This window comes from Vicia villosa, unplaced genomic scaffold (genome assembly GCF_029867415.1).
Source record: "Vicia villosa cultivar HV-30 ecotype Madison, WI unplaced genomic scaffold, Vvil1.0 ctg.001100F_1_1, whole genome shotgun sequence".
Classification (NCBI taxonomy): Eukaryota; Viridiplantae; Streptophyta; class Magnoliopsida; order Fabales; family Fabaceae; genus Vicia; species Vicia villosa.
The window spans coordinates 205,998-216,970 of NW_026705479.1; the positions used below are offsets into that span (position 1 = coordinate 205,998).

Genomic DNA, 10,973 nt, shown 5'->3' on the forward strand with positions numbered 1-10,973 from the left:
TTGAAATGCTTGGGTGAAGCAGAAGCATATCTGGCCCTATCGAACGTACACAGTGGAGCATGTGGTGCACATCAAGCAGGGCACAAAATGAAATGGCTTTTGTTTCGTTATGGGATGTACTGGCCTTCGATGTTAAAAGATTGCATAGAGTTTGCGAAAGGGTGTCAAGAGTGCCAAGAACATGCAGGTATCCAACACGCTCCAGCAAACGAATTAAGTACAATAGTGAAACCTTGGCCTTTTAGGGGATGGGCATTAGATTTGATTGGAGAAATTCACCCCAAGTCGTCTAAAGGTCAAAGGTACATATTAGTAGGAATAGACTATTTCACGAAATGGGTCGAAGCAATACCACTGGCGAATGTGGATCAAGAGGCCGTGATTGAGTTTATTCAGAAACATATTATATATAGGTTTGGAATCCCAGAAAGTATAACAACTGATCAAGGATCAGTCTTTACTGGACGAAAAATGCAAGACTTTGCCAAAGAAATAGGTTTCAAGTTATTTACTTCTACACCTTACTATGCTCAAGCAAATGGACAAGTTGAAGCAGCAAACAAAATAATAATTGGCCTTATTAAAAAACATGTGGGAAAGAAACCCAAGAATTGGCATAAGACTTTGGACCAAGCACTTTGGGCTTGTCGAACATCTCCAAAAGAAGCTACAAACACAACTCCTTTCCAGTTGACGTTTGGACATGATGCAGTACTTCCAATCGAGATATATTTGCACTCAGTAAGGATACAAAGACAAGCAGATATTCCTCCCAACGTATACTGGGAGTTAATGATGAATGAGTTGGTAGATTAGGATGAGGACAGACTTCGAGCGCTGGAAATGATAAAAAGACAAAAGGAAAGAGTGTCCAGAGCATACAACAAAAAGGTGAAAGGTAAAACATTTATTAATAATGACCTAGTTTGGAAAGTTATTTTACCTATAGATCGAAAGAATCAGGCACTTGGTAAATGGTCCCCACACTGGGAAGGACCCTTTCGAATCTTAAAGGTATTTTCGAACAATGCTTACGAAATTGAAGAGTTGGCAGAAGATCGTAGGATCTTGAGAGTAAACGGGAAATATTTGAAGAGATATAAACCAAGCATGTACGAAGTAAAGATTGCAAAAACGTAGACATTCAGGGTACTACGAAAGCCAAAATGGTCAGGCATGTATCAAAACATATGCGTTGCATTGATCAAAATGGCTTTACAATCAGAATGGGTTGATAAATTAAAGGAAAAGAGTCAAAGAAAACACCAAAATATTTTCATTCAAACAGAGAAGTACATGCATTACAAAAAGGATCCAAAGAACATGATCTAGAAACTTCTGAGATTACAAAAAGAAAGCATAAAAACCTAAGGCAAACACTTGCTAATTAATCCTTTGGTCTAAACCCTCCAAGGACAGCACAAGCAAGCTTACGGCTTCGAACATGTCTATGGATCCAGAATTGCGCATCCTCCTCACTACACCTTTCTTAAGGAAAATATAAGAGAGGAGTCTCCCATAGGGAAGACAGGTCACAGTCCCTTGACGTGTGATACCTATGGAAACAGCCTTAACAAGTCCTTTGAAAATCATCAAAGGTAAGTTAATCTTCTTCCCTCGAAGACCACAGAGAATAAACTCCAAATCTTCAACCATGATGCTGTTTTCATCAAGCCTCCGAGGATGGAAGTTACCCACAAGCATTTGATGCCAGATCCTGATAACCTTGGCACTGAAGGGGTCGTTGTCCATGAGAGTCCTCAACATGAGATGAGTAGTCATGTTGAAGCTGTTATCATCAAAAGTTTCCCCAGAATTATTGCATCTCATTAGGTTGGCAATGGTGGTGGGAGTGATGCTGATATGAGCATGTCGAACCTCAGAAACAATGGTGGTCCTACCCTCAGGATCTATGCGTAGAGACGCAAACATCCAGAAATCTGCCAACATGTTGGGGTAGACAGGACCCTCCAGGATTTCTTCAAAGTAGAAGTCCAGTTCTTGGTTGACAAAGAGGTTTTCGAGGCTGATGAAGTTGTTATCAAGTTCATCTTCAGAAAGTTTGAATTCTTTCTTGATAAGAGCTTTTATGTTGTTGAAAGAAAGAGGTGCAGCCATTTCAGAAAAAGGGTTTGGAGTAAGAAGTTGGTTTTTCTTTTCTGTTGTTACTACGTGAGAAAGCACAGGAATGAAGAAATGAAAGTAATATTAGACCCTTTATATAGACCTGGGATACTGAAGGTTGGTTTAAAATGTTGATGATTGATTAGACTGCATTTGGTTTTCCAAAAAGGGAGTTAAGGCTTCCGCCGTTTCCCGTCCTTGGAAGTTGAGAAGTAATCATGAAACTGACGCACGCACGTCTCAAATAGACGTTTTGAAGAGAGTGGCGTCACTGTTTAATAATGATTATGGCTAGAGAAGTGGAAATGTCAAGTCTAAAGGCAAGGATGCTGCGAAGGATGGTCAGGGTCTACATGTTGCATTAAATAAAATCACTGTGGAAAATCTGAAGATATATTCTGGCAGAACTTGAAAGATTTGCTAAAAGATAGTGCTTGCGAATATTAGAAACATAGACGGAATGAAAATAGAAGTCAAGCATACAGATAGATGTTTCTACAAAAGGTTCGATTACAAAACGAAAATGCAACAAACTACAGGATTGGAAACAGCTAGTTAAAATCCTCAGGGAGGCTATTTCTGATCTTCAAATATTGAGTTTCCCACGAATACATACGAAGCTCAAGTAACGCCCGGTGTTTCTTCAATCTTTCAATCTCTGGCACTAATTTCTGCGCAGTTTCGAAATGTTTAATCCCCGATTGCACCACTTCGAGCAAATCCTGTTGGTTGGCTTTTTGTATGGATGTCTGACAATGTTCAGCTTCCTTTATCTTTTCTTCGAGGGCCTTTATCTCTTGCTTCCAGGAGTTGATGTTCTTCTCGTAATCATCAAAAGCCTTCTGATTTTCTGAATGTTTAAGCTTGAGGGCCTCACCTTGTTTCGTTGCATCCACAACAGAATTCCATGAAGAGTCATGAGAGGCCATTTTCTCAGATAGTTCCTTTTCGACATTTTGCTTTCGAAGAATGTTGGCCTGGAGCTGTTCAACTAGAGAACCTAGCAAAACAATTATCTCTGAAACTTCTGTTGAGACTTGAAACAAATCCACTTTCTTTAAGAGTTGATTTAAGTTGTGACTCTTAATAGGTTCCCGGCTAAGAACATCCACGAGATTGACCCCAAAGAACTTTTCTTTTATCTGTCGAAGGAGGTTGGGAATGTCTTCCTTGTCACCAGATTCTATAACGACAGATGGAGAGACATCAAGTTCTGAAGGCGAAGAAGTATTCACATTCATAATAGCCTTTAGAAAACTAAGAGGATCAGTTTGCTTAAGCTGTTCCAGTTCCAAAGGAGTAGGCTTCGCAGGGGCAGGCTTCGAAGTTGTCCCAGGAGTGGTTTCTGTGTCTAGGGCTGAAGTTTCTTGAGGATTGTGTTTTTCTGGTTTAGAAGTTTCCTCCATAGCATCTTGTTCCGATACAGTGTCTTCGCTGTCATGTGGTTGTGGATTCACATTGTCGCTGCCTGAGAATGGATGATCTTCTTCCAAATTTTTGTCTTGATGAGTAGGTGGGGATTCGTCAGTAGATTGGCTTTCTTCGACTGGTTCATTAGGCAATATGGTGGTGAGTGGCCTAGCATCTTTGAAGACTGGTGAGAGAACATGAGTTTTGTTTTGAGAGATATCTGTGTTAAACAAACCAGAATTAGTCGTAAGGATAAGGCTTTGAGGAGTTTATCGACGGAAGTGAAAGAGTTACGATTACCGTGAAGTTTATCAACATTAATAGTGAGGTCATGAGCCTTAAGACCTGAAGTGGCAGTGCCAGCATCATCCTGCAATAACAAGGTAAGATGTCGGTTTAATCATTTAGTTAAAATTACAAGATAGTATGTGGGTTGAAACCCAAATACCTTGGTTGGGATATTGTCTGGACTTGAATTATGGCTTTCGACAACGAAAGCATTACTGGCGGTTTTCAGAGGAGATTCTTCAGAAGATGCCTTGTCGCTAGGAGAAGCAACTTTGGAGGAACTTACCCCTTTCTCTTTTCCTGAAGGGGTAACAGCTTTTTGTCTCTTTCTATGTCCTTGTCTGGTACGAGGAGGAGATTTATCTTCTTCATCTGAGACAACTGTTGAAGAGACTTTCCGTTTCGAACCTGTTGGGAGTTTCGAGCTCTGGAAAATATATATATTAAGCAAAATGAGTACTGCTCACAGATTATACAAGATTAAGAATATAAAGTGGGTATGTACCGTGGGCTTCTTGTCAGTAACAATGGAGTCACTCTCACTTGGTTTGTTGCTTTTAGATGCCCCAGAATCCTTTTGGGTAGGAGCTTCTTTAATCTTCCTCCTTCGAGCAACAGCTGTAGTTGAAACTGAAATCAGTATATCAGCAAAGAAAAGAAAAGTCAGTCGAAAAATTGTCTGAATCCAAACCTTCAGGTATTGGAGTCAAGACACGAACATGTTCAAGATCTATATGAAGATGTCCTTTGAAAGTATCCAAGGTATGCTTAGTCGGAACCACTCGTTCAACACGTTTTTTAGTACTTTCTTGAAGATCTTTTAAAACGTTGCCACACACAAACCAATTTGGAAAAGGGGGGCTCAGAGCCACACCAAAATCCGCACTTGGCAGTGGAGGGAATTTTGGAGGATTAAGTTTGAAAGCCACTTCATAACGTAGTTCTGGTCGAACATACGAGGGCAATTTCAACTTATCCAGTTTGGCGGAAAACTTTTCGCACAAAATGACTGCAGCCTCACGAACGGTCCGACTAAGATCATCAGGCCTGTAGATAGTTTCAAAGAATTTTTGAAAAGCTTGGATTTCTTTAATGTGAGTCGAAGTACCTTTGTGAAAATTCTCCTGCACATCAGCAAAAGCTGCAGTTAGTTCTTGAGTAAGACTATTGGCATCAAAGATTTGAGAGGTATAGTAATCCGTCCACCACTAGTGAAAGTCTGGTGTAGAATAAAAAGCAGGTTCGAAAGGAATAGGAGAAAGATTGGTGACGCCAACGTATTTGTTGATTTTTGATTCACATTCTTCTTCAGTCAGGTACAAGGTATGGAAACACATATGGTTCCTTTTCTCATATAAACACTTGGGTTTTACTTGAACCAACCCAAACTGTCTCGAAACCAGATTTGGATGGTAGCATACAAGGACACATTGACCTTTTGATGGTCGAAGGCGATGAGAAAACAACCTTGGGGTCAGAAAGGCCTCCCAAATTTCCATAGACTCAGTTTGTTGATCCTGAGATGTTGATGGGAACCTTCGAGTAAACCATTCAGGACCAATTGTTCTGTGTACGAACGGAGCCATAGAAGGATCGAACTGATTGCGCTGGGCGAACATCATTGTATATGCTAGAAAATGTTCACGAAGCTTCCCAGTTTCTTCTTTTGGAGTTAGGTAAGCCAACCTGGTTCCTTCTATAGTTCGATTCTTAATTTTGTTATCTTCTTCGTTGACATTGCCTCGAAAAGGAAGATGAGTTTCGAACGTAGCATTAAGCCACAGTTGCAGTAGCCAGAAAGGACCAGCAAAAAGCAGAGTGCCAGTTTTGTAGTTTTTGGTAAGGTTCGAGGCTTCGCTAAGATTTTCATAAAGAGATCCTAAAAGTAACTGGCTTAGGTTGAGTTTTTTTCCAGCATGTAGCTGATTAGCCATGCAAAGGTATCTCTTTGCGACCTGTATGGATCTTGAGCAGAAGGCACATCGTGAGAGCCATAATGCCAAGAAAGCAATATGTTCTTCATCAGAAACTTCTTCTTGCGTTTTGTCATGGTGCTTCTGGATGAATGCAGTGTAAGTAACTGTTGATTCATTAAAACCAATAGTATCAGTATCCATCTCATTGGGATCGAAGGTTTCCCCGGTTGGTCGAAGTCCTGTAATAGCAGCTATATCAAAGAGAATGGGGGTAACCATCCCACATGGGAGATGGAAAGTGTTGTGAGAAGCATCCCAAAAGTGAACCGCTGCTACTAACATGGGTTGGTTATATTCTAAGCCTGTTTTTGACAGTTGAATCAAATCATATATGCCTAACGATTTCCAGAAAGATCCTTTCGTTCTCTCTACTTTTTCTAACCAGGCATAGTACAAATCAGGATCTTTGGCTAAAGGGATTGACCTAAACACTTTTACAAAGTTGGTCATATAGTTTAACCTAATTTTCGCCAAAGCCAAAGGGGTCACAGTTGAAGTTTCTTCAGTATTAGCAGATTCTCCTAAGGGGGAACAACCATCTTCATCTATCTTAATCTTACTAACTAAGGGTCTAGTTTTGTAATAAGCGGGGAAGAATCTGTTCATAGATGAATTGTTTTCACCTGGTAACGGACCCATAAAAGCAAGAGGTTTTCCAGAAAGTTCAAAGGGAATGATTACCTGGGAAGCGTAAATAGGGCGCACTTCTGCGGTATTAGGGTTTGGAATGTGTTCTTGTTCCCCGGACCGCGTTGTTGTTTGGGCTTTAGAACAGGTTGAAGAACATTTGAAGATGAAGCCATGGAGAGGTTTTGATTGGAAAAGTAAGCTTTTTGAAAGGGTTGAGAGTGTTTTTTTTCTTTTGAAGAGGATGAAGAAGTAGGAATGAAAAGTTGTATAAAAGTGCAAAACCAAGTATTTAAAGGTTTAACGGAAACCCTTTTTAAATCTTTTTGGGTAAAAACCAAGGGACACGTGGCGGCTAGTGATTTAATCCAACGGCGGTCGAATAAATTAGCTTTACTCCTAGTATGTAGGAGTAATGATCAAGAAGTAAGGTCAAAAACGTGGGAATGTAAGTTATGAGAAGACATCTTTGAAAATGACAAGACGTTTTGGAAACAGGGTCAGCAATGATTATGACGTTAGTCAGCAATCTTGGAACTTTCAAAGATCAATAAGAGACGAAATCTTATGATGGCAAGAAACGCCTATTTCTCTTGATTTTCGAAACAGGCATTTATTGGGGCAATTTGTTAGCTGAAGATTTCGTTTTACAAATTTGGTTCTTCGAAGAAGTAAAAATTCGAAGGAAAGATGGTTACTGATGACCATCCCTTAAAAATAAATGAATGGCTCCTGATGGCCATGCTTCGAGAATGAAGACTTCTAAGTTCGTTATGAAGATAATGAATACTGAAGCTAGTAGAAGTGTATGTCTTCGAGGACTTAGACAAAATTTATGAAATATGTTCAAGTATTACTACTTAGCGTGTTTTCGTAGAGTTTTTAAATACACTGCCACACGTCGAAGAAGGACTCAGGCGGGAAGATTTGAAATTCGAAGACGGTTTCGTAACTGTCTAAATAACAGATGGCGTCCCTGGAGTTCTTATGAGAAACGTGGCATTAGATTAGCGTAGGGCCGTTAAGGTCGAAATTAGTATAAATAGGAGTCTTAATGTTAGGATTATGTGTGTTCATTTTGTACAAATCACTCACATATTACTCAAGTATCAAGTGTTAAGAGAAAGAGTTCGCTAAGAAAATGTACGTATGACACCACCATTTTAATACATGTGTATTCTCTTTCGTTTTCAAATATCTTTCAGTATTATTGCATTTCATTTACTTCTTGCCATTTACATTTCTGTATTTTTACTTTCATGTCATTTACTTTTGAAGTATTTAATATTCCTGCATTTTAAGATTCTTTACGCTTTAACAATACTTTCGTTTCATATGTTATTTTACTTATCCTTTCACTGAAATTATACTTACGTATAACCAAGTGATTGTCAGGATTACTCGTTTTATTCGAAACAATTCTTATTAACGAAGACGAATCATGACTATGGTTCGAATGGCCATTGATAACAATCTTTTTGACTATGTGTCCTAGGATCAATCTAGTCGATCCTGCGAGTAACCAAATCATATTTATTATAGTTTGGAAGACTAGCGGTTGTTTACCGGAAATCACCGTAAACAGTTACCTATCGAGAAGGGTGATCTTGGTATTCATAGGATTCGTGATTTTAATATTGCTCTTTTGAACAAATGGCGTTGGAGAATTTTAAATGGTTCGGAAGCTTTATGGTATAAGGTGTTGAAAGCTAGATATGGTGATATAAATCTTCAAGTTGTTTCGAGTGATGGTATTAATTGTAAGAGAATTTCGAAATCTCATTGGTGGTTGGACATATTGTCTTCGGAAAAAATTTACTATGTAGATTTTTTTGTTGATAAACGTAGATTTACAATCGGGAACTGTTACAATACTTCTTTCTGGCATGCTAATTGGATGGAGGGTAAGTGTTTAAGGGAGTTATTTTAGGAAGCGTATATTCTTTTGGATTTGAAATTTGTAGCGGTGGCGGGCATGGGTGGTTGGAGCAATGGAGGTTGATCGTGGGGGGAGTTTGGCATTCGGACGAGGAGCAGCCCGTTGTGGTTTCGCCGATGCAGCAGCTGCAGGTGCGCCTTAGCGTTGTGCGGCTGAACCCGGGAGGGAGGGATGGCGTGTTTTGGATCGCGGAGCCGGACAATGTGTTTATGGTACGCAATTGATATGATCTCTTTAATTTTTTTCCATGTTCCTAGAGGACCGGAGCTTGAGTTTGCTAGAGTTTTCTCTCTCATTTGGAAAGTGGTTTTGCCTCAAAAGATTAAAGCTTTTGGTTGGATATTTTTTATTATTAGACTGCCTACTAGAGACCTTCTTCTTAATAGAGGTATTTCTTTTCTGACGACTAATGCTTGTGATTTTTGTGGAATGGAATGAAATCTTTGTATCATATTTTGTTTAGTTGTAGTGTATCTTCTTTGATTTGGAAGAAATTGGCTTCTTGAGTTGGTTTTGTTGATTACAATTTTGTTGGTATTTGGAGTAGTTTTATCGGTTGTTGTAAATCCAAAAAAGTGAAGTCTTGGAGTATTAAGGCACTCATTTGGAGGTGATCGTTCATTGAGAAAACTACTCGCACCAACTATAATTTCTATGAATTTGTCAATTCTCCTTTAATGTATTTCTCATAGGGTGTATTTAGTGTGTAATTTTTCGTGGGGTGTTTGTTTTGCATCACCTCAATGTAATCTTGTCGTTAGAAGTTTTGGTTCTCTTTAATGAAATCTTGATTAAAAAAATCAATATTGTAGCAGAAAATGCAATATTGTAGCAGAAAATGCAGTTATTAAGTTCAATTTAAAACAATGCTATGGAGAATAAAACATGAAATTGCAATACCTTTCTAGAATTAAACACAATTAGATGTCTGATTCATCAAAAAATTTAGATCTAATATATATATATATATATATATATATATATATATATATATATATATATATATATATATATATATATATATATATATATATATATATATATATATGTATATATATATATATTGGCACAATTTCTATAAAGAAAAGAGACAATACTCTAAATATTTTAAACGATAAAACATAAAGGACAAATAATCGTAGCCACATAGAATCATACAAGGAAAATAAACCACAAAGGGAATCATACAGAAATATAAATATAAAGCACATTTGGCCTTGCATTTACATGTCTTCAACAACTTAATACCTTGAAATCAACATCATTAGTAAAATATTATTAGTATCCCTTGGAGATCACATCATGCAAACGAGTATAATGCACAGCATATTCATTATCACTTAGAGCATAACGTATAGTAAATTCATCATCATCGGAATCGTATTCATACTTATCTTCATCATCCAAATTTGAATAACCGCTCTCATTTTCACTTGGACAGTCCTTAGAATATCCGCTGCTGTATAGAGGAAACGACACATTTTTTATTTTCTCACAACACATTTTCTTCAAACTTTCACTAATGAAATTAACATAACAATCAAGGCGGAGAGATTCAAGAAGAGGGCATCCATGTAGAATAGCAAGCACTCCATCATCAGTAAGCTCATACACTAAAAACCGGATATGGCGTAGTTCAGGCATAGTCTTGGCAATAGCAAATGCGTTATCATCAAAACTAGAAAAATCAAAAGAAATAGCATAATTCAACGTTTTCAGATGAGGGCATGATTGACCAAGGGATTCAAAAGAGTTCTTCGATAAATCTATATATGACAGACGGAGTTCCTCTAACAAGGGAAAATGTTTGGCAGCTTCAATAAGTCCTTCATCTGATATTTCACTGCAATCTTGAAGGCGCAAGCACCTTAGATTACTAGCACTGAAAATTTTGAACACAAAACAGTTAGAAAAATCATCGGTCCCAAAACTTTTGATAAGAAATAAAAAACAGTTTGATATGTGAATTATTACTGCTCTGATAAGCATTTCAACAGATCATCAGTGGCAAACTGTTCAATATCAATGTCTTCCAGTCGATCACAGCTTCGTTGAACAGCATATTGACAAATCTTCACTAAATCATACGAAGAATTGAAAGGCTTCTTCATGCGAATGGAACGCCAGAGGGAAGGATCTTTGCATATGTTCCACCATAAAGGACAAACTTGACACACGCTTGTAAGAATTTGAATGGTGTCAAGCCGAAGAAGGATGTTAAATGTTGCGTCCCTGGGAAGTTCAAGCCAATTTGGAGTATCTCCTTCAGCATCCATTACTTGGAAACAAAAAATAACCCAGTACAATTTTAATCCTAAGGTATATCAGCTACTAGTATAGCTTAAGCTTCATCATCTGTAATGCAAATACTGGTATAAATATAAATTCTAGGGGAAGATTAAACGTTTTATAAGGGAAACATCATTTCCAACACACATTGGAAAAAAAATACTATAATTATTTATCACGATAAACAGTTACCTTTTATAAACACTACAAACCTAGATGTTTTGAAAAGTGAAGCGTTGGGGAAAAGAATAAAAGCTGTTCTGTTTCCAATAAAACTTTAAACTTTTTTACATATATAGTACTGGTATATTCTTAGCAGA

General features: G+C 37.9%; 1 protein-coding gene across 1 annotated transcript; it reads right to left on the minus strand.

The window, feature by feature from the left end:
• Positions 1-9,642: 9,642 nt before the first annotated feature.
• LOC131633238 (putative F-box/LRR-repeat protein 23) lies at positions 9,643-10,640 on the minus strand. Its single transcript, XM_058903947.1, has 2 exons — positions 10,339-10,640; positions 9,643-10,246 (listed from the first exon to the last, which is right to left on the minus strand). Exons 1-2 carry the CDS (start codon positions 10,638-10,640, stop codon positions 9,643-9,645), a joined length of 906 nt encoding a protein of 301 aa, XP_058759930.1.
• Positions 10,641-10,973: the final 333 nt, after the last annotated feature.

Excerpts from the sequence above, each read along its gene's own strand:
- LOC131633238 (XM_058903947.1), bottom strand. The coding sequence starts at position 10,640 with ATGGATGCTGAAGGAGATACTCCAAATTGGCTTGAACTTCCCAGGGAC. Across the intron at positions 10,247-10,338 it reads TTGAAATGCTTATCAGAGCA|TGCTAGTAATCTAAGGTGCT; the intron begins GTAATAATTCAC and ends CAAAATTTTCAG.